Raw genomic sequence first — 25,139 nt, forward strand, 5'->3', positions numbered from 1 at the left:
CCGCGCCAGTTGGGGAGCGGCGGGTGGGATGTGGCTTTGGCTCCGGGGCTGAGGCCGGGTGAGCTGCCTTGTGGGAAGCTGCCTGCCTCCTCGCGGCCTTTCGGTGCCTACCCCGTGAGGAGCTATCCGTGCTGGTGCACGGCCCCTCCGCACCTACTGCGGGAAAGGCGGCTCTAGTGGGGGCCTGGTTCTCCATGCCCAGCTTGCCTGTGGGTGGTTCGTCTCCTCCTTCGGTAGAGTCACATCCCGGGTCCCGTGCGTGCTTCTGGGCCCCTCAGTTCGGAAGGATCAGAAGGGTCCAGGGAAGGGCAGTGAAGCTGATGGGGGTTCTGGAGCACAAGTCCTGTGAGGAGCAGCTGGGGGTGTTTAGCCTGGAGAAAAGGAGGCTCGGGGATGACTTTGCCACTCTGCACAAGTCCTGACAGAAAGCTGTAGCCAGGTGGGAATTGGTCTCCCCTGCCTGGGAACTAGAGATGGGGTGAGAGGATGTAGTCTTAAACTGCACTGTGCTGGGCATCAGGAAGAATTTCTTCACAGCTGAGGTGATGAGACATTGGAACAGGCTGCTCAGGGAGATGTGGGGTCACTGTCCCTGGAGGTGTTTGAGGAAAGGCTGGCTGTGGCACTCGGTGCTGTGGTCTGGCTGACATCCAGGAGTTTGGTGTAGGTAGGATTTGATGACCTCAGGTCTTTTACAGCCTAATTGATTTGGTTAAAGGTGGGTGGGGGCAGTGGTATCAAAGTACCCTGTTTGTCTATGAGCCTATTTATTCCAGTGGAGCAGATGATCTCTGCTCCTAGCAGGCATTGAGCTGTGCTGTTGGGGCTGGAGAAAGCTGAGGGGCTCACAGGCAGCACAAGGCAGGGGCTGGAAGGGTTGGACTCACTTACAGCATTTCCTGAGTATATCTGTGGTGAGCTCAATGGCAAGGATTGCCCTCATCCCAGGGTGCAGAGCCGTGTGGCTGATGCACTGGAGGAAGGGTACTTCTTCATTGTTTCCTTCCTTGCCCACCTGAGAAGGTTCAACACGAGGAACTGGCCTCAGGGGACCCAGGGTGAGGGCATCCCTGCAAAGGGAATGTGTGCATGGAGAGGGTTGATGACAAACAGCCTCTGCTGTCTCTCAGGGCTCCCTTGTGAGCAGGCTCAGCAGCCTTCAGCTGGCACTTGGGAATGGTCTGTTTAACCTGGGCACTGTAAGAGAAACTGGTGTTGTGCTGCTTCTGATGCAAGATCTGAAATGTTTGTCCCCATTCCCTCATTTGACAGCATTTGCATTACCAGCTAACTTCAGCCTGACCTTTTTATGGACTACTAGAGGACAGGTGGTGCTTAGCTCCTCTCAGTAAAGCAGGTCCCTGGGACTGGCTTGTTCTGTAAAGCATTGCAAGGAAGGTGACTTTTTCTTACCAAGCAGACATTTGATTCAACATGGTAAATGGTTTTTACAGCTTGGTACCAGTTATTGACAGATGACTGACAGTGTGCACAGTCAGAGGCCCAAGATGGTTTATTCTGTGGTTGACCAGTACACCTTCATCTCTGATGCTGAGACAGAAGTTCATTTGCCTGAAGTCTATAGGGAAATTACCTGTGATTTGAACACTGGCTTGGTGGGGCTTGAACCAGAAATCAGTTATTTCTAGGCCATAGGTTCTTTTCATAATTGATTTTTATTACTGTTTGGTGGAGATCCTTGTGGCCTACTTTTTTTTTTTTTTTACAATCCATTGGGAAATTTGGCCTTTGTTTACAAAACACTGTCAGATGTTTTGATCACAGTGTGTGTGGTTCCTTTTCCTAGCAGTAGCTCCTTGCCCAAGGGAGAGCACTCATTGAATTTGGATGGGTCTGTGGCCCCAGGTCCTGCTCTCTCAGGTGAGTACTGTTTGGGCATGATGTTAATCAAAGTACTTCAGGAGCTGACTTTTCCCAATTTGCTGAATAGGTAGCTTGTAATGGATTCAAAACTGATTTTAATCAAGGTAGCCAACAAGCTCTACTGCCAGCAATGAGGATCCTCAGTCTAAGTCTCTCTGTAAACCACACAGTGGTTCTTAAGGTGTCTGTAGTGTGAACTTGCCACCTTCTCTTGTCTTGTGTGTGCTATTCAAAACAGTCTTCATCCTGACTTTCATGATGGCCAGGACCCCAGTAAGTTTTTTGTGTCAAGGGTGAGAAACTGCTGCAGAAGTGCAGCTCTTCTCACACTACATTTGGGGACTTTGTTTATGAGTTAAAGCAATGTATTTTGAAACTATTAGTTTGGTCATAAACAAAAGCCCCTCCATTTCTTCTCCTCCCTTCAATTAATTTTTTTGCCAAGGTAAGGGCCCATACAGGGGAAAAATGGTTTATTTACTGCCATGAACATCTAAAGCACCCCTTAATATCTTTTGCAGATATTTTTACTGCAGAGATACCTCTTACAATCAGTTCTACTTAAGTCTGTCTTTCAAGTGTGATTGTGTTTACAGCTATCAGAAAAAAAAAAAAAAACTGAGAAGAAATAATAGGAAGCAGTAGCTGATAAGTTCTTTTTCCCTTAGGGAATATACCATGGGTTATATTTTTGGTCAAGCTGTACACTGGACTGAAGAATAAATGCAGTTTCTGTGCCAGGAAACTGAGAGCTTCCTTCAAAAACCCCAGCATTGACATGATTTACTAAAAGTGCTTCCATAACTTACCCATTAGTTAATTGCATTATAATTTGCTTTTAAAAGTCTTGTCAGAAACTGGGAGTAGTATCTAGAAGTGCTTGCCAACCAAACACGATGGTATGTCAATGTTGTCTTTGTTCTAGGGCTATAAACTGAGCAGTGTAAAGCATCTGTCTACCGCAATAAAAACGTGGGTTTGTGTCTGCTGTAGAAAAAACAAAACCAACCCAAAAATCCCCAACAACTTATCCTTCCCAGCTGATTTGGGTATCCAGCTCCTAATGTCAAGAACTTTTATCTGAACCCAGGTGGCTCAGATTAATAAACAATGAAAATTAGCAGGTCAAGCCAAATATGCCAAGTGCCTTTCCTGTTTCCTCATATGTGGCCTAATTAAGCAAATGGGAACTCTCCCAATGGTGCCAATAAAAAAAAAGTCAAACCAGCAGAGTCCAAACCAAAAGGAGATCTATTTCTTCCATGTAGGACATCAGTCTTCTTTGCATAGTCTACACCACATTTAGGCCAAGTGCAGGCCTTAATGAATTTAGTTTTTGATCTGCCTCACAGATAAAGAATCCTGAAGGGCAACTCACCTGTCTGAAGTCCTAAAGGAAGTGGCCACCTTAAAAGCTAGTCCTTTAGCCTCCTCATTCCCTCTTGCTGTAGCAATTAGCTCACTTGTGTTTGTCCATGGGTGGTAGTTTGCAGCTGGGCCCATGGGTGCTTTGATGTGTTGCTGTCATGGCAGCCCTGAAGAAGGGGGAATTCCTTTGCTCTGGACAGGATTTTCACAGAAGAGAGACCTGCCCGTTCACACAGATCGGGAAATCCAAAGCCTTTAATGTGCTGAGTGGGAGCAGAAGCTCCAAAAATTTGCTGGCCTCTAGCAGTGGTTGGAGAAAGGACACCTACGAGCCCCAAATCAGTGGTGCCGAAGTGTCTGGCACAGGCATCTCCAAGGTGGCATTGGTTAGGCTTCCCTGTTGCAGGACTACTGCAGCAGGAGAAAGCAGCTCTGTGTTCCTGCTGGGAGAATCCTGGTTGGAAGGCCTTGAGGCTCAGAGGAACCTGGCCTTCCAAGAACTGTGTGTCTCCAAGCCTATCCTCTGCCTTCATGGGTGCAGCAAGCACACTTTAAAATCCTGCAGCAAAGCCATCAGAACACTCTGTGGTCTGTGCTCCCTGTCCAAGTGTGGGTTCCTCCTGGTCTCCTCATGTGAAGGTGATTTGCTGCCTGAACTGAAAGTTTATCCTGCATCTGTACCTGGGAATATGTATCCAGGAGGCTGCACCTCTTGGAGACCCTGGCTGGCTCTTGGGCACAACAGCTCCAGACTGCAGTGACTTGCACAAGCTCATCCCTTAATCCTAGTGTGACCCACCTTCCTGTGTTCCACAAATAGGGCACAAGCTCCTCCTGCAGTTCTGAAAAGCTTTCCTACATTCCATTATCATCTGTTGCAAGTAATTTATTTTTCTACACAATTCTGTCAGGTTGTGTCTCAGTTGAAAGCTGAATTATTTAGTTTATTTCACCACCAACAAGGCACCTTTGCTTTTAAGCTTGTACATGGCATTTTGCTGTCTTTAAGTGAGCAGTAGCTCTGCTGTGGCAAGAGAGTGAAATAGCGATAAGTTTACTTGGTGGTATGTTCAGAGAAACTTAATTAAATTAAAATCCCTATCAGAGAAATGTAGTTTGACTAACAGGCAGCAAACAAGACCAATGAAGTTCAGTTTATATTCAAACTCAAAATAATTCCAGAACTTTGAGTTTGTAAATGGAGCAGAACAGAGAAAAGCATTCAGAGATGTTTAGTAGAATCCAGCAATAATTCTATTAGACAAATATTAATGCTTTGTAAAACAATAGAACAGAAAGGGAGTAGAATATTTCAGTTGTACCGTAAGGCATTTAATATTCAAATCTTTCTGTGCACTTTGAGATCATTTGTTTTCTTCCTCTTTTCTGAATTTAGAAATACTTGGAAGAGCTCTAGTAAATTGTGCTAGAAATAAAAGTGAAATAAAACCCCTTTCCCTTTTAGTTTCAAAGAGTAAACAGAAGAGAACATAAGGATGCAACTTGATCCTGAAATAATTAAATTTCTACAACATTTTTTTATGCCAAAACTGTTTTTTCTATGAAGTGCCCATGCTTCCCTTTTCCAGTTTTCTTTCAAGAATCAGCAAAAAACACCTTGGCCTTAAGTGTGGGGCACAAACATTCAGCACGTGCAACACTTAATCCTAGGCTGGCTTGTTAGCAGAGGGAATAACAGGGATAACAGCTAAGTTTTCCTATGTGAATTCATCCTGCCATTAAATATTTTCCTCACAGTCAGAAGCAAAGGACCAGTGGGTACCCCCTCAGTGTGAAACTGAGTGGGAAGTACAGACAGACCTGCCAGCAGCCTACAGGAGCCTGCAGTCCTGCCTGAGCAGGACACTGCCCATGCTCTGCTGCCTTCCTACTGTCTCCTGCTGCATCCTGGAGAAGCCAAAGCACAGAATGACCACAGCAGGACACCTGGCACATGCTGACACAGCTGGAAATCCTGGCTGTGCCCTGCTGCTGTGTAAAGTTCCCCCTGATCAGCTGCAACAGGGCAGGATGAGAGCTGAAGTTTTAGTGACGCTGGTTGTGTTTGGCTGGCGAGTCCTGTACCACCAAGAAGCTATTCTGGAGACTTTGCCTGCCTGCATTCAAAAAAAATGGGAGAAAATGCATAATATCCTCGGTAATTCAAGTCACCTGCTCCAAGGGACACTTCAAGGGACAGACTTTTAGGCCGCTTTTATTTCTTTCTGACAGAGGAGGGAGCTGTCAGCTCAGCATTGAGCTTTTCAGCGGGCAGAGGTGCCCACCTGGCAGCTGGCTGAGCTGTCTGGGCAGCCCACTGAAGGGACATGTTCAGCTTGATGTGCAGGAGATAGAGCTAATTTGGAAGTGCTTAAATATTCTGTTTTAAGTGCATGTATGGGGTGTTTGTGTCCCTGTACAATGAAAACCACAGTCATGAGTCTGCAAGGCCAGTGGGAGCAGTGGGCCTGAGAAGCTGTTTGGAGGTGGAACATTTGGCAGTGGGATCTTGCAGTTTTTGTTGCTGTAGCAGTGTCCCTCTCTGTTCTATCAAGAGTCCCCAGAAGCCTGGGCAACACCTTCCTGCCAGCGTCCAGAGCCAGAGCACCCTCCTCTGTGCCACAGCAATGCAAGCAGCCCTTTTATCTGGGAGACCTGCCAGGCAGCAGAAACAGGTAAGGAAACAGCTACGTTAAACTGGTCTGAGGTTGACTCAGGCCAACGTGGACCGGTCTGAAGTGGAATAACAACCTGATTCTATCTCCTGTTTCTCCTGGTATAACCCATCGGCAGCCTTCCTGCCTCAGCCAGTGGCAGTGTTGGGAGGTATGGCTTAATTACAGCCCTGAAATAAAACGAATTTCTTCATTAGATGTTGCTTTACAACTGCATCAGTCATCTTCTGTCCAGCAGCTGGTGGCAGAGCTCCAAGTGGGCTGAATGAGGCTGGTTTGGCAGGTATGTGGAGTGGTGGTGGTTGGAGCGTGCAGCTAGGCAGAACAGGGTTAAGTCAGAAGCTCCCAGTGACGTTACTAAATTCAGTTTGCCACAAAGATATTTTTCTCCTTCATGCTGGAGCTGGCTTTCTGCAGCCTTTCTGCCTTCAGAAATGTGGCTCAGCCCCAGTTTCTGGGAGTCACACATGTTCATTTGTTGGCCGTTGGAAAAAGGGGAGTGAGAAAATGTGCTGTCTGTGTTACATGTTTGGGGACTGGTTTCCACCATGCTTGTCCTCTGGCAGCAGTTAGGTGACAAAGATTGAAAGCATGTCTTCCCACCCAGGGTATTGTCCTTTATTTCTCAAGCCACAGAGATAATCCCTGTCAGATGACTCCATTTTAAATTGTAGTGAGACCCTGAACTGATGATTTAGGAGCACACACTCTCTTTGTTGTGGTTCTGGGTTTGGTTGCTTTGTGCCCAAGAAAGATGGATTGTTACTTAGCCAAGGCTAAATGTGGAGGTAATACCAAATGCTGTAGGAAATGGAATCTCTTCCCAGCCCCAGTCAGTCCTCCAATCCCAAATTCTTCTTTCCCCCAGGAACTGGTGCTAGAAACCAGCAGCCTTTCCCCTGCCCCAGTTAATGTACCAGCATCGGCTTAATGTTCTGATCTGGTCTGGATTAATGGCAAACCTTGTGTGTTGTGTACAGCAGAGACTGGCTTACATCAGCTCACTTGATCACTTATTCCAGGAAAAATAACACTCAAGTTTGCCAGAGAACTGTCTCTGACACACTGAAATATTAGTGAATGCAAAGCTTTTGCAACTCAGAATGACAATTTCTGGACATTTTCCTCTAAAACTGTTCATACTGAAATGTGAGGTTTGTACAAAGAGTCTTGACAGACTCTTCAATTTGAGCAGAGTTTAAAATTGATCACTTGGACTGATAGGAGCCTTTGTTCCAGGTAACACAGCTCAGACTAATATAGAGTTGCACAAAAACCTCCCAGGGGAAAACCAAGGCATAAACTTGGGATTTAATCTCTCAATTTCATGGAGAGGTTTTTTAAACAATATTTTAACCTCAGTAACCCAGGAAAGGGCTGTATCTATCTGGAAAATACTGCTTTTCTCAATGACAGACTTAATGAAGTCTTTTCATGCTGTTTTTTTTTTTTTTTTCTTTTTTTTTGGACAAGAGGAAAAAGTTACAGGAGCAAACACTGCACAGGCATAAAACTTCCCCTTTTGTACACAAGGAGCAGAGGTTTCATAAGTAAATGGAAAAAGACTTGCTTTTTGGGCTTCTGAGTTTTGGCACAAGCTCCTGTGGGATCTGTGTGACTGGCCCTCCCCAGCCTCTTCACAGTGTTGTATTTCTTTACAAAAATAGGACCTTTGCTGGTACTGGAGTAAACAGAGGAAAATGTAAGGGAAATGCACCGGGAAAGGGGGAGCAAACTGGGTGTGATGTGTGGTGGATGGCTCTGAGTTAACTGCTATAGCTGAGTACCTCCTTTTAATTTACTCAGTAAGGCCATATCCCAAGGCAGGAGACCCTCCTGCACTTTCAAAGTGATTCTGTAAGGATTGCTCAGACATGGCTGACTGATCCTTGACTGGTAGCAGGACCAAAACCACCTTGTAAACTTCTAAAATCTTGGGAAATTGATTTACCTGCAAAAACAAAACAACAAAAAAAATCAAAATATGAAAAGTTGAGCCTATGGCTGTGACACTTGGAGGAGAGAAAGGAGGTGACATTGAGGTGGAATAATGTCAGAAATCACCTGTGTTTAATAGCTTTTATTATGAATGGTATGTCCACCACAACATGAGGTAGTAGGAAAAGAAAGGGAAATATGAGAGTATAAATAATCAGGGTTTCTGAAAGTCCTTTTGGAAGCCTTCTCCCTCCTCAGATTTACAGCAGCTCTCCAGAGATGTTCTGTAGTTGGAGGAGTCTCATGAAGTATTTTTGCAAGACAGTTTTTTTTTTTGCCAGAAAGGAGATGAAAATCTTATACCAAATATGTCTTTTGACTTTAAATTTGGAGCTGTTGTCGCAATGTAATTCTTTAGAGAGCTGCCAGAGAGGTTTTAAAAAGCGCTATTTATACATGTGCATTAAAAACAGGAGTACAACATGGCTATAAGAAATTAATTTTCTGGTTTTGAAGCTAGCAATTAAGGTTGGAACAAATGTTCCTGCTTGTTGTTCCTTCTGCAGTCATTCTTGTAAAGCTAAAGGAGAACCCTTGACATGAAAGCTCTGTTGGTGTCATCACCACTGGGCTGCTTTGCTTTGTGGAGTGCCAGCCTCTGGTTACAATGATATTGTGTAAGGCTCTTAAAATCCTGCTGAGATCCCTGAATCCTGTTAGGGGATCCCTCATTAAAAATTTCTGGAAGACAGTCTAAATTGTCACTTGCTGTAGAGAATGAGCTTGTTGACAAGTCCACATTAAACCCAGCACTTTTTGTGAGCACAGTTTGCAAACCCAGGGAGACAAAGTGTGGTGTGTTCCTGATTCCCTTCTTGGTTCTGTCTGGGTGGAAAATGGAAAAACACTCTGGGTAAACTATCTCATGTTTTCAGCAAGAAAACCACCCTAAACTTAATTTAGACTTCATGTACAAGAGAGGAGGTTAAGAAAAAAGAGGAAGGAAGGGCCTGGTTGGCCTAGTTTGTTAATGTGTATTCTTCTGTATCTCAAAGCCATTGGAAGATAATCCTCAAGGTAAAGAAGGAAGTACACAGTTGCTGCTAAGGCAATGCAAGTTGAAGGCATGCCACAGGAGGAGAAACAAGAGAATATTTCAATGCAAATGCCTCTATAAAATACATTTTTCACCAGGAAAAGGTGTGGATAGCCCCATGCTTTGTGTGTGTGTGACACACTGGAGTAGGAGGTAGCAATATTCCCAGCATGGGCAAAGGGAGATACAGTCCTCAGGGTCAAACACAGGTGTCTGTGAGAAGCATTGCTACCAATGTAAGAACAGACCCTTCTGAGCACTGGCCCCTGCCTGGCATCTCGGGAGGAATTGGGCCAGACCTGTTTGGTCGTGAGTCAAGTTCCAAGTGACTGGAGCTATAAACAGCTTAAAATTATTTTCAGGGGAGTTCAAAGATGAATAATGCATCTCTTCAGGCTTGTAAGTGATCTTTTATTCACAGAAAATCAAAGCAATGTACAAATGTAGTTGCTGGCCTTGGGGACAAGAGTCTGAATGACTCCTTGTCATTCACAGTAGCTACCAGAGGTGATGTGACATCTTAAAGGAAGAGATGAAAGCTCCATTGCAATTTGTTAAATAAAAACCACCTCAGTGTCTTGCTAAATGGATGATAATCAGAGGTGCAGAATTCCAATCTGTTGTTTAGGGCTTTGATAGCAAAAAGAGGAGCTCATAGGCTACAACCTACAGATGTTTTTCTTCCATAATTTTATGGAAGTTTGCTTGTAGTATCCATGGAAATTCCCCATGACATAATTACCTATCCTGCCACTCTGTGTCATGGCATTACTGAGTGTTTTTCCTGCCACTGCCATCCATTCTGTTTGGTTTGGTGGATAGTTTTGTTTTAGCCACTGCATCTTACAACACCCAGGTTTGTGTGGATCAGGACTGGGATCTGAACACAAGGTGAGAATCTAAACTTGACCCTTCTGGTTTCCAAAGGCAGGAGGTAGGAAAGGTTATGTGTCTGTCTGAAAAGTTCCTTCATAACTTAAAAACTGCATTTAATTATGAGACCATTTCTGCTAATAGATCCTGGGGGGAAATAGTTTGCTGTTTAGCATTTGTGACCTAAATAGACAGTTAACCATAAGAATAATTTGCATATTTCTTAACACTTTTAAGTTTGTCTAAAAAGATGTATGTGCCCTTTTTTACTCTCTAACACTGAAATTTTTATTCCTGTCATGAGAAAGAAACATTCCTGTCCTGCAGTGGGAAATGAATGTAAATCTGAAGGCAAGCCAATGGACCAACAGTCAATCCTTCAGTGCATCTCCTCTTTTGTGTTAGCAGAGGCACCAAAAGGTCAAGGGCTAAAGTGCTGCTGAGCTTTTCATGCTGTTTGCCTTTCACAGACCTGGCCCTCGTGGGATGTCAGGTTGTATGTGAGCCCTTCCTGGTCTCACCTTGAGGTTTTCCCATTAACAGCAGCTGCATTTCAACAAATGAATTGTCTTTTAGAAAATGTATGGCTCGTACAAGAAGCTCCACACTGGCAAATATTAAAAGTTTTTGTGTCAGTACTGGGTGCTTAGAAGTGGAATCCGTTATGCAGAGGGGTAAACCTGTCCTGTCTTGTGTAGCCTTTGTGAATGATTCCCAGGGAGCTTCCTGTTTCCAGCACCACTAATCCTGTGTTTAGAGAGGCCAGTGGCCAAAACCTTACTGACTTAAATGAGCCACGCCCTGGTCCTGGCTCACTGGACCAAGCAGCACCCAAAGAGCCCTTTGTGCCCTCACTCTGTCCACACAGCCCCGTCCTGCCCTCTGCCAGCACAGTCCTTGCCCTCTACAGTGTCTTTCCTCTGGAGAGGACCTACCAGGTGAGCATTTCCATGTGCCTGTGCTGCCTTCCTTCCAGTTTTTCTCACAACTGATGGTCTGCTATGGTTGCAGGGAACAAAGTGCCAGTCTTGGTTCATGAACAGTAACGCAGAGTTGCTGTTATGGGCCTCCAGGAAGAACTTGGGAGTGGAGCCTGTCTGTGTCTGTGCTGATGGAAATTCCTCAGGGCTGTGTGATCTGTTCTGGCCTCTTGCCTGCCCCTCTAGGGAGTGTATTTCCATGCAGAGTTAGTCAGAGCCATTTGTGTTTTGCCATGTTCCCAAGGTGATCAGTATCCTTATCACATTTATTTGCTTACTGCGCACCTGTAGTGACCTTTGCAAAGGTCAGCTCACTTTGTCCAGCAGGTGAAGTCAACTGAGAGAGGAAGGACAACGAATTATCTTGTCCTGGAGCAGAGGATGGAGGGGCCAGGAGGTGTGAGCAGAACTGGAAAGCCAAGGACTGGGCCAAGGCTAATCTGAATATCCCAGCACAGGTACCCTGCTGACGCAATGTGGAGTATTGCAGGAGTGGGATGAGGTCCCTTGATGCCCTCTTGAGCATCATTTCTGCCTGCTAATGCTGGGATGAAGCTGGAGTCCCTCCATAGAGAGGCTACAGTAGATGGAGAAATGTTGGCTGGAGGTTGAGAGGTGGGGCAGCTCACCCACATCTGCTCACAACCCACCTCCACTTCTGACTGCCACTTAGATTCAAACGAGAATGGGTGGATCTGCATCCCCTGTTAGACATGTGAGGGGCCCAGGGCCCAAACAAATCTGCTGAAACCAAGTGCCTGCCATACCCTGACACACAGGGCCCTGCTGGAGAGCACATTTTACCTGCCTCACCTCTCCCCAATGTACTGGTTCAGAGTGAAGGCATGAAGCTGTTAAATGAGACCCAAATTTTAGTGTTTGCTGTTGTAATGGAGAAACGTTTCCGTTATGTACTAAATGTGTGCAGATTTCAAGAACTTTAAGGCTGGAGGAAGGAGTGGTGTCTGATGGCCAGAGCTGGCAGCTACAGGGCTATTGAGTTCTGTTCCTCTTCTTGCCAGTGATTCACTGCATGGCTCCAGGCAAGACACGTAACCAAGCTGGAATATTTTCTTCCAGCTGCAAAAGAGTTATAATGCCAAATACAAGGACGGCCTCTGAGGTTTAACTAATTTCAGTTTATGGAAAGCCTTGAGATCCTCACAAGGAAGCTGCTGAAGAAAGACAAGAATTGAAGTACTGCAGTATTTCACACTGCTGTTCATAAATGAGCACATTGGTGAAAAGCAGTGGCTGGGATCCCTCTGCAAACAAAACAAAAAAGAACCAACAGTGAAGGGGGGTGGGATGTAGGGAAATGGATGTGAAACCACAGCAGGAGAGGCCGCAGCAAAGGCCACTGCTCCTTGTTGCTGTGTCTGAGGTGGCTCATGGACCAAGGTAGAGCAAACTTTCCCTGCTAAGAGACTTGAAGAGGCTGAAGAAAGTTCAGAGAGGTGTGAAGGTTAGCCCTCATGGTGTTCCCCTTGTTGGGCAGTGCTGTCTGAGATGTCTGGCTGATTTTCCTTTCAGCTGGGCAGTGGGAAAGCCCAAGCACGGGTAGAAGCCAAGGTGTTTCTGCCAGGTTGCAACAGCCCCAGCGATGGAACCTGCGAGCAGCTGTTAAAAACCCTCTCTGGGTTTGTTGGGAAGGGCTGGGGTGCTGCGGAGCAGCTCTGCCCACTGCCCCGACCGGCCAGGCCAGGCCGTGTGGTCAGGGCCGTGACGCTCGGCTGCTGCAGGGTGGCACCCGCTTGTCCAGCGCCCGAGGGAAGAAGGGGCCCATTCACCGGAGGCTCCGGCCGCCGGGGAGCCTGAGGCTCGGCTCAGCCAGCAGGGACGTGCGCCGGGATGCCGCAGCCCCAGCAGGCTGTAGGACACGGCGTTGTTTGGCGTTCAGCAGTGCCCTGGGGGGCCCATGGGCTCGGAAGGGAGAGGAGAGAGCCCCCGCCGTGCTGCAGGGCTCTGGGAGCCCTGCATCCACATCGGCGCAGGGAGGAGCTCCCGGGCTGCAGGGCTGGGCAACCGGGGAGGCGCTGGGAAGGGTCGGGGAGCAGCCGGGAGCTGTGTGGAGCCCCGGTGGGGGACTCGAACCGTGCCCCGCCACAGGCCGGGCCGTGCCGCCGCCCGTCCGCCAGAGGGCGCACTCCGTGCCGCCCCCCCCGCAGGGACGCGCAAACCCGCGGGCTGCCCCGCCCGAGCCCCGCCCACTGAGGCAGCCCCGCCCCCCGCACTCCGGTACCGCGGCCCCGCGCCTCGCCCATCCCGCCGGCCCCGCCCCCAGGCCCCGCGCGCAGCCGCCCCCTGGCGGCGGGGCGGGGCGGCGCCGGGATCGCTCCGGGCCGGCCGCGCCGGGAGCCCCGGTGAGAGCGCGGGGGGTGCCCGGGGACCCCGCCCGGCACCGCGGCGGGGGCGGCTCTGCGGGGATCCGCGGGGCCCGGCAGGCAGCGCCGCGCCGATCCGGTCCGGTCCCCACAGGCTGCGGCCTGCTTGGAGCCGGAGGGCGCCGGCCGGGTCCCGCAGCGCTCTGGCGGTGGGCACGCCCGTGGCGGGGGCTGCACCGGTGCCGGTGCGAAGGGCGCTGCCCGCGGGCAGGCGGGCCCAGGGCTGCGGCTCCCGGCAGGCAGGCCGGACTGCGGGGCCGCTCGGGGCAGACCCCCACCCTCCGCCGGGCACGGGCAGCAGGAGGGTCGACATCCCGGGCGGAAAGGGGAGCTGACATCCCCGGCCGCTGAGGAGAGCCGGGGGGAACCGGCAGTGCGTGCCAGTGCCGGCGGGGAACGAGCCACAGGAACCGGGAAGAACAGCCAAAAATACCCTATTTTCCTCTGGGTCGGCTGCCGTGGGCCCTGGGGCTGGGCGTGGGGCTGGCAGCTCGGGGGAATCACCGGAGCCGTGATTGGAAGTGCCAGGTCTGTGTTGGTTACAGGGAGGAGCCGAGGCGCTGCGGGAGCGGGTGTATCCCTCCGGGAGCTCTCTGCTGCCCGGGCACCCGGGAGCAGCTCCGGCTGCGGCTCCGGTGTCCCCGGGGGCGGCCGGGCTGGGACACACCAGCAGAGGCAGGACATCGTCCTCTTTCGCCGTTCCTTTCCCATTTCCCATTTCCCATTTCCATGTTTCTTGGTGCCCGTGCATTCAGCCGCAGAGTTTTGGGAAGAAATCTTGGCCTGCATGGTCGTGCAGGAGGAGGTTCTCCTCGGGACACCCCTCCTTTGGGGAGCAGGTCGGAGGTGACCGGGTGCCTATCAGCTGCACTGCCACAGCTGTGTTGCCTTTGGTCCCGTGAGTTTGAGAGGAAGCAATGATACTTATTTTTTCCTGCTGCAGCACCACAGATCCTGCACTCCTGTGGATCAGATGTCTTGAAGCATTTCTGGGCTGAGCTGGTTTTTCAGGTGAGTGGGGTCATGGTGTGAGATGGTGCCTGGCCCAGGAGCGTGGCCCCAGTTTGGGCTCAGCAGGGCTTGGTTTTGCCGTGTATCTGCTTGCCGGGCTCAAGCAGAGCGGAGCCGCCTGCGCTTCCTACCAGGATGTGGCTTTTCTCCTGTAAAGCTGAGTGAACAAGCAGCAGCCTCGGTGAACGACACTTTGTGGACAAAGTGTGTTTATAACACACAGAGGTAAAGGTGGATTGTTTACTTCAGCGCTCACTTCCAAACCGTCTGTGAAAGTCCCAGGGGAGCATCGCAACCATTCCCTGTGTGACCAGAGCTGTGTCTCAAGGGAGCATAAAACACAAACAGTTCTTCTGGAATGGTTTGGATTGCAACTCCCCAGAGGGTTTGCACTTGATAGGTGAAAACAAGCAGGAGGCATTCACCAGGCTGCTGTGTCCCACAGTCAGCACAAGAGAAAAGATGCCAAACAAAACAGGAAGCCTTTGTTGAAATGGTAAAAACTCTTTTAGTTTAAAATAAAGCCATCTAAAAGGAATACCAGTAATTCATTGTACCTGAGTGTGTTGGAAATGCTTTTTCTAGCTGGGTTTTCAGCTTCCTCTGAGCCTCTCTGGGTGCTTGAATCTGGATCTGAACTGGTGTGGTCCTCATTTGGGTCATGACGGGAAGGTCTGGGCTTCTGGATATATTGACAAAGGGGCTGCCCTGCTTAGAGTGGGCCTGATACCCATAAATGACTTCATTACGGTTCCCTGATCCTTAGCCCAGTGTTGTGTATTTGTTATCTGTTGCATGATGTAGGCTCCCATGGTGGTTTTTTGGTCTCTCCTGGATGCAAAACTGGATTTGGACAGTTTTGAGGAGATGGAGATGATGCCTCTCTGTCCTCCCTTCAAAACCACCTCATTCCCAAGTGGCACTGAAGCAATATAATTTGTACCTGGTGACCAATTGGAACAGGCTGATGCAATGTGGCACTAATATACAGGAGGCTTCTGGAGGGGTTCCGCTCTGTTAAGCTTCACAGATAAGAAGAATTGCAAGAGAGTGCATTTTGCTGCAAATCAATCATTTTAGAAAGCAGTTCTTTGCTCAAGTGGTAGCTTGACTGCCCTTCCTTTTCTTCTGTGCTCTTGCTGCCAGTGCCTCAGGAGCCGTGGCGCACCAGGTGTCCATCATGACCGACTGGGTGCTGCTGGGGCTGATCGCGGCGCTGGTCGTGCTGCTGCTGCTCACCGTCTTCGGTTTCGTCGTCTACTCGGGGCTCTTCACCGAGGTGGTTGTGAGTGCTGGCTCCCCCCCTGTCGGCAACATGACTCTGGCCTACAAGTTCAGGGTGGGCCCGTATGGAGAATCTGGGCAGCTCTTCACGGATGGCTGCAGCATCTCCTCCAAGCTCTGCTCCATCGGCGTCTACTATGACAACCCTCACACGGTAAGGTGTGCCTGGCGAGGCCAGCACGCTCTCGTGGTTCCCAGCTCGGGGTGCTCCCTAATTGTGTTTCAGGCACGTGCAGCTCATCCTCTGTAGGTGAGCACTGGGGCTCACAAGGTCTTCCAGATCTACAGAGGACACTGTGTGGGGAAAAGCACCTGAAATCAGATGGGGTTTTGCGTAATCCTGACTGAAAGGCATTTGGCGAGCAAAGCTTGGTATCTTCTGATAGTCTCTGCTGAAAAGGGTATCAGCAGGATAACAGAGCTGGTTATGGAACAGAAGCCAGTCAGTGTTCATGACCCCAAGGTGAGGCATTCCTTGGCATGTTCCTTGGAAGTACAGCCAAGGCTCCTTCTGGACTTGCAGCTCTGTGGTTGAAAGCAGATGGTCGCTTCTCAAAAGCTCGGTCTGTTCTCATCCATACTCCTTCTCTTGTTTCTAGTGTTCTCATGTGTTTCTGAGCTTGCCTGTAGTTGTTCCATCCCCTGAGAGTTCTTACTGAAATCTCAGGTGCTGCATGCTGAGGGCTCCTATCTGATGAAACAGTTGCTCCATGATGCTCCTAGGACCGAGAAGTGAGCAGAAAGCACGCTGCCTGATGGCTGCCAGCCAGAGCCCAGTACTCCATGGGAACAGTTAAAGACAAGGAACAAACAAAAGTACATCAGGACTTGCTGGGGGGGTGGAACCTGGCTGCTGATACTGAATGACTCTGGGGTTTCCAAATAATGGCATGTGGGCATTTGTCTGGGGCAGACAGCCTGGCTCCCTGGTAATTCTGCAGTAGCTAGTGTGACCGTGGAGGAATCTGTGGGGAGGAGGAACAAAAGAGTGGCCAGCAGCTGTGCATGTGTGCTTGGGCTCGTGTGTTGGGGGCTGGTGCAGGGCACAGTGCTTGGGCTGATAGCTCTCACCCAGTGCTTCTGCTCTAGGGGTGTCTGGTCCTGATTTAGAAACCTTGTTTTGTTGCTTGCAAGATGGTTCTCCCAAGGATTGGACCTGCTTTGAGGGAAGAACTTGTCCATGAAAACATAGTGCTGAGTGAGCTGTGACAGGAAGATACTGGAGGTGAAAAAGCACTGAGCTTGGCTGTGCACAGAAAAGCCTGGTGTGTTCAGCCACTTTGTGTCCTTGTATCCTGTGATGCCCTGACTTGTCTCTACCTACCTGGATCACGGGAGGCACTATTGTGGTGCCTCTTCCTGGCCTGGGAAGGATGATAGCAAGGATGACTTCTCCCCTTAGGATGAGCTGGGCAGAGGCAGGTTTAGACTAGGCATACTTGGACACTTTTGTCTGGAGGAAGTGTCATGTTTGGAGCTGGAGCCATGGTGCCCATGTGTTCAGAGTGTCCATTTCATTGCCACTAATTTGTATCCTTGTGTTGATGGAGCTGAGAATCCTGATGCTGCTGCCGTGGTCTCCAGACACAGAGCAGGCAGTCAGTGCTGTGGGAAGGGCTCAGTGTCCATTCCCAGAGCTGTCCTGCTCCAGGGATGTGATTTGTACATGCCTGCGGTTGCCCTGCAGTCTTTCAGCTGACATTGTAGCAAGGGTGTTGTGCCTTGGCTCTTTGTTTGCTAAGGCCTGGGCTAGTAAAAGCCTGTACTGCTGGGGCTCACAGATTCTGATAAGGATATTTATGGTAACTCCTGCCCTGGCTGGCACAGGGAATACTTTCCCTGGTAGCACCGGGTGAAACTAGGAAGGAGTAACTCTGACCTGACCCTGAAAATTTGGGCTGTCAGTGCAGGGTGAAGCTGCCTCCCCTTCCAGGTCTTTTTTTTTTTTTCCTCCTCTTGCTGCATCTGCTGCATCTCTGCCTTCACCCTGTGGCTGGAGAAGGCAGTGGGGCTGCAGGCCTTGTCTCTGGTGGCCATCCAGGGTTTTGGAAGCCAACTGTTCCTCCTTGTGCAAGAGTCTAACCTGCCCTCCAAGGCTTGGCAGGCAGCCCCACGGACCTTGCCCTTCTCTGGCTGCCTTTGCTCATGACACTGAGCAGGTGACACTGGCCTGAGCCTCCTGTCTCTCTAGCCACTGTGGTGGCTGGGGCACAGGAGGGCTGTGCAGGATACAGCTGCAGTGCCTGCAGCTCTGCATAGTAGCAGGAGCCTCCCCTTGCCTGCCATCCACAAGCACAGTGTCAGACCTGGTCTGCTGGAGCAGCTGGGGTGCTGGTGGGACCTTCCATGTGCTGATCTTTGGCTCCTGAAACGGTCCCCACAGAGATCTGCATATCACCAACAGGCAGGTCAGGCCAGGCAGGGTGCTGGGAGTGAGAATGTGTTTGGGCAGATGGTTCTCTTGCCTGTGGGCAGGTGAAGAAAGGGCCAGCTGTGGCTTTGTCTCTTGGCTGAGACTGCAGTGCTTGTACCTGATGTGCTGGCTCAGGTGCAGAGCACCCCAGTGTCCCATGGGGCTCCCTGTGTGCTCGTGTCCACTGAGCCATGATGGCTTGGGAGATGGTGTGCACTGCTGGCTCCTCATTCCTGGAGGTTCCACAGGGGATTGGTCACCCAGGCTGCCTTTCCCCTGGGAGGAAGAGATGATTTCCTCCTCTTCCTCCTCATTCTCAGTGCTCTCCTGACCTAGGTGAAGCACCCTCTGGCAGAGCCGGCCCGCCCAGAGCTGGCCACTTGCCACGGATGTTGACTTGTCTCTAAAAATAGACCTTTGTCATCAGGCAGCTGAACGTGCTGGCTGCGTCCTGTGGTGTCGGGGGTGGAGCACTGGAGGGCTCTGGCTGGACAGCCACCCCCAGCCATGGCTCCTGGGGGGTTTGGTGCCCCCAGCACTGGGACAGGAAGGGGCTGGTGGCCGGCAAGTGCCATGTGACATTTACTGTGCTGGTGGACTCATGGTCAAAGGAAGCTCTGGCTAAGAGAAAGGATGGGAATGCTGAGCTGGAGAGCAGCAGCCGTATGCTGCTTTTGGCTGGGAGTGGGGTTGGGGGGAGCCCCATGGCCTGGAGCATGTGGTCTGCCTCAGAGTCATGCCAGTCCTCAGGGCAGCCACTGCCATCAGCATCCCTGGGGCTCCCTGCTGACTCCTGGCTCTCCCAACATTCACACAAGGATGCTCCCCGAGTGCTGCCAAAACCCTGCCAGCAATGTTTTATGTGTTTTAATGGATGAGATTAATATTAATTTCAGCTTCTTTTTTTTTCTCTCCTTTTTATTTAATATTTAGCAGCCCAGAGGACTTCTCCCTCCTTTTCCCACCTCTGGCAGGAACAAATATAACTCCTCAGCAAGGACTGGATGTGGCGGGTGGGTTTGTGCTCAGCTCCAGCCAAGCTCCTGCTCACATATAGCTATGGGCACATGCCAGGGACTTTTGCCTGCAGTCCATGTGCTCAGCCACAAGCCTGTGCTCAAGTGTTGGATGGATAAGACCAAAATGCTCTGTGAATGCAGAAATGGGTTTTGTTCCAATTGGCAAAGCTGATGGATAGGTTAAACAATAATTTCCAGAACTTCTGTGTCAGGATGCTTGAGGGACCAGAGGCTTTGATCAGCACCTGCCTATTGGAGTAGACAAATCTGTTAGGGAAAGGCTGGGTTTAAGTGGAGCCTTTTCCTTTTCCTTTTCTGAGGCAAATCTGCCTTGTTGCTACCCTTGGAAAGACGTCTGTAGGGCTACATGCTGTGAAAAGGAAAGGTAAAGGAGGAGGGAGGAAGCAAACATGCCTGGCCATGCATTGCTGCCCACTCCAGCAGCTCCCGTCCTTCCAACAGTCGCTCTGGGGCTGGGATTGAGCTGTCTTTGCTCAGGACATAAATGGAGATTGAATGTTTAAAGGAATTTAATCTAGTTTCCCATATCTCCTTGTTTCATCTGGCTCATTTCCCAGCGATGCCATTTATGGCTGCCTCTTGCTGTCTTTGGGGTGGATCTGCTTCTCCTTTCCTGCCCGGAGCGGTGATGGATGCTGGGCACAGCCCTGTCTGCAGCTCCCTCTTGCAGCACAGGAGGGCAAGAGCGAGCCATGAGACGTGTCCCCAGCCTGATGGATGCTGCTCCACAGGCTGCTTTCTTCCTTCCATTTACATCTGTTTGTGTTCCCCCTCCGGAACGGTCCTGCTCTGCCACATCAGAAGGTGTTTAAGGGAAAGGCAAGGGCAGGGAGTGCAGAGTGGTTACACTGCAGGAGGAAGCTTTGGTGAGCTTTAGTACAGCAAAGATGAGATCAGGGAGCACAGATCCCCTTGTGGTGTTGCATGGGGATGGGAATGGGTAAAACGCTGGCCTTGGTGCATCCTCTCTCAGCTTCACATTGTCCCTGTGAGAGTTTTGTGACACCTTTGTGCCCTTAGGTTATGTCAGGGGAAGTGGCTAGGTTGTCCAGCCCTCTCTCACGTTCCTGCCCAGGGCTGTGGATAAGCTTGAAGTCAAGTGGTGAGATTCTGTTGAAAACTAGAAATAAAAGTTGTGGCCTGGGTCAGCTTTAAACAATTAATTAATTGTGGAGATGGCTGGAGTCCCATGGGCCATCACTGTGGTGGTGGCAGGGCTTTGAGTATCCCCCTTGCTGGACTGAGAGCCCTGTACCCCCTGTCTTAATGACAAATCTGTAAAGAGAGCATGCTTTAGGTTTTGTATGTTGTTGCAGTTCAGGATAGGAGTGAATATGTTTCTCTTCATGTTACTACAAACAGCTGGGTGTCTGCATGCAGGTCTTACCTGCCTCAGTTTCCCCACCCCAAAACTGCCATACTGAGTGTGCCTGCTTTGGAAGGACCTGGGAGCCTCGGGATTTCTCTCCAGCTTAGCGCCGGTGGCCCATGGTGGTTGGTGGCATGTGCACACGGCTGCCAGGGGACTTCCTCAGGGGTGGGGTGGAGGCAAACTGGGTAAGCTGTGATCACATCTCTAAGCCCTCTCCCTAAGCTGCAGGGGTGTCCTGCAGAAGGGGATGGCTGTGACCAGTTGTTGACAGGAAGGTGTCTGATGCAGGATCAGGAGAGACACTTCCTGCAGTGACTGTCACCTGGGACAGGTTTGAGTGAGCAGCTTGGTGGGTTTAGCTCTTGTCTGCTGCAAGTCCTTCTACCCTCCAAGGAGTGGAGCAGCACCTTCCGCACTGGGCTGTGCTTTTAGGCTGGGAGGAGTGTAGATGATTTGGCCTGGATCAGCCTGGGTTAGGACTGGGCACCTGCTTTGGTGTGCCCGATCGTGCTGGGCCATTGCCTTTACTGGTTTATGGTCATCTCCTGCCTCCAGCCTCCAGCAAGTTGAGGTTTTAGCCAGTTTCAAGCCTCTCTCTTCTTCTGACACCGTCTGTCTGTCCCCTTGAATCAGGTGTCTCCAGAGAAGTGCCGCTTCGCCATAGGCCGCATCCTGAGCGAGGGAGACGCGAAGCCGTCGGAAGAGCAGATCAAACGGTTCCAGAAGTATGGCTTTAAGATCTTCAGCTTCCCTGCTCCCAGCCACGTGGTCATGGCGACCTTCCCATTCACAACACCGTTGTCCATCCATCTGGCAGTCAACCGTGTCCACCCAGCCCTTGACGCTTACATCAAGGTAAGCGAGCATGGCGTGAGGAGCATTGCATGTGTTCAGTGGGCTGTCAGAGGCTTCTCTTCCTGACAGCTGAGGGCTGCTCTGATGTGTCATGTCTTGATGTTTTCCCTTGGGCACTACCATCAAGATCTCCTGCTTTTGCAATCTGGCAGGTAGGTCCCCAGCAGGGATGTCCTTCCATTCGCTCAATAGGCACAAAGGTGTCTTTTCTGCTGTTTTGTGTTTATGAGAAACAAGTTCCCATCTAATAACTTGCTGTTTTTCTCCTTAACACAGAGATAAAAGTTGATTTTCCCCTTGAGTCTCTTTCTTGTTGTTAGGATCTGGCAGGTATGTGCCTTTCGGTGTAATGCTTCATGCTATGGAGCTTCTGAGTGCCAGCCTCGCCGATGGGGCAGCTGTCTTCTTTAGTAACACGAGGAGAAGTTAGAAACTTTCTGGCCTGTGAGCTTATGAAAACTTTCTTTCAAGCAACACATTGAAATTTGTGGGTCTTGGCCCTGGCTGGGTAGCTGGCTGCTGTGGGCTGTGTTTGCCCTTGCCCCAAGTGGCTATCCCTGCTGCTTGTGGTCTTTTTGAAGTCAGCTCTGCTGCCTTGCTCTGGCTGCCAGGGCAGCTGTGGCAAGGGTGTTCCCAAGCAGCACATCTGACACAGACACCTCCAGATGCAGGCTTTCCAGAGAGCAAGGAAGGTCCTGGCTAGCTGGGTGATGGAGGGAAGGGACTGTCCTTCCCAGTGGGGGAGGATGCTGTGGAGGGGCCGGTGCTCAGCCCTTGGCTTATCTGACTGTGGAGTTCTGACGCTTTCGTTTGTTCATGTTGAAACACACTATTTATAAACTTGCTTTTCCTGGCGAAACTCCCAGCCTTGTGGGGGAACCGTGTGAATCCCTCCAGCCTGCGCTGTGCTGCAGGATGGCTGCCTGGGTGCCAATCCTGGAACTTCAGCTGGTCTTTGCCGACCCTCTTGTCCACTCTGGCAGCAAGGAGCTGCCCACTGCTACTGGCGGAACATGCATTAGTGCCAGCAGTAAGTGACACCACCAGTGCTCCTTAGCCCCGTTCTGGAAAGCAGAACCAGTCCCCTGTTCTCATCCTCTCGCTCCATCCTCTGTGTCTCCTCCTGGAGCTGTGCCCGTTCCGTTGTGGGGGCATCAGGCAGTGCTGCCAGCCCTGTGGCGGATGCGCGGGCGTGCACGGAGGGGGCTGGCGCGGGCGGGAGCGTCAGGTTGGCCGCGGGAGTGCTCGGAGACACCGGGCTGACGCTGCCTGAGCCGGGGAAAGGTCCCGGCAGCGCATCTGCCGCATGAGAGATGGAGCTGTTAGTGCTAAAAAGGGAACCACGGGTTCTTCTGGGAGCACCTGGTAGTGTTTAATGGGAGCAGTCGGTTTCGATATACAATAACTGAAATCATATAGAAACAGAGCACCCACAGGCACTTGCAGAGGGAGGGGACACATTTTGGTTTCTGCCCCAGTCCCAGCAGCACGTGGGTCAGGGTGCCTGTGCCTGTCCTAATGTCCTGCTGCAGAGCAGGACCCCCTGCCCATCTGGCACTGACCATGGGGACACAGGCAGGAAGAGAGTGGATTTGCCTTGCCAGGAGGGGCAGAGGGGAGTCAGTGCTGCTGCTCCCAGCACACTGCACCGTGGGGATGCCCTGCCTTTCTCCAGTGTGGCACAGGGGACTCAGGAGGCCGTTTGCAGCTGTGCCAGCAGCATCCCTGCCACTCCAGTGTCATTCACTTAATTAATTGTCAGCCTGGACTGTCTGCACCCCTGGGGCTGTGCTGGCACTTCCTGGGATGGAGGGATGGGGAGGGAAGGGGGAAACTTTCATGGAAACAGGTGACCTGTGCCCGCTCGGTGGTGGGAATGGGGGTTGCCATGGAGACAGCTTCTCCAAATAGCATCCTTCATCCCACCCCCGGAGCCCAACTCCCTTAAGCAACCCGAGAGAGCAGCGAGACAGATTTACTTTATTTATTTATTTCCTGTGTGCCTGCTTTGGTAAAGGTGCTCTTAATGAGAGCTGGGTGTCAGGCCTGCCAAGAGCAGGTCTCCCATCTTAGGAGGTCAGAAGGTAAAAGCCATGAGGCATGAAAGGGGACTCAGTGGCAGGGATGAAAAGCTGGCTCCCATGGAGAAAGGGAATTAGCTGAAGTGGAGGGAGGATGACATGGCTGCCTAGTCCTAGAAAGAAGGTGTGGGAGAGCTGGAGATGGAAAGGGAGCTGAAGGAGGCAGGAATAAAGTTGCAACGTGGGGAAAGTTTTGGAGATGCTGATAAACAGAGAAGAGGAATTGGAGGAGAAGGGGACTGGAGGGGGGCATGTAGGGCAGAGGAGCTGAGGGTTTGGGGTCCAGCTGAGGGAACAGGGCAGTAAGAGGTGGGGGGGAAGTCTGGGCCAGAGTTGAAAGAAGCCTTACCACAGATGGCACTCCAGCAGCCTTCCCATGGCATCCCCTGAGGTTAACTTAGGGACATCTAGTCCCAAAGACTGGTGGATGTGGATGAGATCTGTGGCTCCCTCTGGGCTTGCTGGTGCTGTGCAGAAGTTACCAGGAATGCACGTGGCTCATGTTTCCCAAGCAGTGGGGGTGCAGTGGTACTGGCTTTTAGCAGTCTGGACTTCGTGTTTCCCAGTCTGCCATGACTTTGGAGGGACAGGAAAAGTTAAAAATAAATTTATAACAAGAATTTAAAAAGAGCAGTAGGGTGACAGTCTCCTTTCATTAAGGGTGGAAGGGAGATGAGCTGGCATGGAGCAGGAGGTCTCATGTCCAGGCTATCCTTGCAGCATGCATCTTTGCCCCCCTGGCTCTTGTGAACACAGGAGCTGGCATTTGTGTGAGACTTCTGCTGCAGGCCTGGCTTTTGGGAGCTGTAGGGAAATGGCTGCAGCCATCCTTGGCAGGTAAGAGGACATCTTTCCCCTGGGATAGCAGGCTGGCAGTGACTTACTGGCTAGAATCGCCTTCTGAGGAGCCCAGGAGGGGCTGCTGGCTCATTACTCTGAACATGGGTTATTTAAGGCATAGGCTGGGGTTATTTAGTGTCCCTTAAAAGCATTTCCTCCCTAATAACCTCTGATGTTGCTTCTCTCTGCCTCCAGGCAGGTATGCCCTGCTTTCCTGGGATGTGTACTCCTAGCCCACAACACAGCTGCCTGTCAGACCAGGCACTCCCAACTCCTGGGAGCAAAGGAGAAAGCTCTTCTCTGGTGGGAACCCTTTCTGACAGGTCTGGGAGCAGGTTATTCCCCTGTAACCTCCTGCCATTTCAAGGAGTGTTTCTTCTGCTTTAGGTATAATGAGCTCTCTGTGGTGGGCTGTGTGTCCCTGCATCTCTCTGCATCCATTCTAGCAGCATCCAGTGGGCACTGCCAGGTGGGTGGGCTTGGATCTCCTGGCTGTTGGTCTCCTCTGGCAGCTGGAGAGGTGGCTAATTGCATCCAAGGCAGAGCTGGCAGGTGTTTCCTGCTACAACCCTAGAAGTGCCTGCTTCAACATGGCCTCTTTTTGTGGGTTTTTTTTTTTTTTTTGGGGTCAGTTTTGTGATCTTCAGCCAAGGTAGATGTGGAAGTGGATGTCAGTATCATCCTGACTGCCTTGTACTCTCCAGAGCACCAGCTGACTGACCTCAAATTCTGACTCTGCCTAACTTGGAAAACTGGGGTTTTATGTCTTTAGATGGTCTTGTAAAGGTATCCTCCAAGTTCAGCTAAACTCCCAGCTTTTTTGCTTCCCCTGGACTCTGTAATCACAAGTTTCCCACTTCCATGGGCTTGTGAATCACTCCTTTACAATGCAGATCTCAGGCAAGAATGGCTGGCATGGACTCTGTGATGTCAGGAAATATTTGGGAACTATCAGGTTGGCTCCTGCCTGACAGAGGCTGTCATGTTCCTCCACACCTCAGCTCCCCAAAAAAGGAGCTCCACAAGGTGCTAGAAAGATGTGGCT

General features: G+C 50.7%; 1 protein-coding gene and 1 long non-coding RNA gene across 2 annotated transcripts in view; both read left to right on the forward strand.

Moving 5' to 3' along the window:
* Positions 1-29: 29 nt before the first annotated feature.
* Positions 30-6,233, forward strand: LOC128794010 (uncharacterized). The gene is made up of 4 exons (XR_008432962.1): positions 30-233; positions 1,808-1,881; positions 4,718-5,927; positions 6,046-6,233. It is a non-coding gene; the product is annotated as an uncharacterized LOC128794010 (long non-coding RNA).
* A 6,854-nt stretch (positions 6,234-13,087) lies between these two features.
* Positions 13,088-25,139, forward strand: part of TEX264 (testis expressed 264, ER-phagy receptor) — a 39,447-nt gene continuing 27,395 nt past the window's right edge. The window contains exons 1-4 of the mRNA XM_053953561.1: positions 13,088-13,177; positions 14,142-14,209; positions 15,356-15,647; positions 20,952-21,173. Coding sequence (XP_053809536.1) covers positions 15,390-15,647; positions 20,952-21,173 — 480 coding nt within the window. The 5' untranslated portion in view covers positions 13,088-13,177; positions 14,142-14,209; positions 15,356-15,389. The remainder of the gene's footprint in view (positions 13,178-14,141; positions 14,210-15,355; positions 15,648-20,951; positions 21,174-25,139) is intronic.

This window comes from Vidua chalybeata, chromosome 12 (assembly GCF_026979565.1).
Source record: "Vidua chalybeata isolate OUT-0048 chromosome 12, bVidCha1 merged haplotype, whole genome shotgun sequence".
Lineage (NCBI taxonomy): Eukaryota > Metazoa > Chordata > Aves > Passeriformes > Viduidae > Vidua > Vidua chalybeata.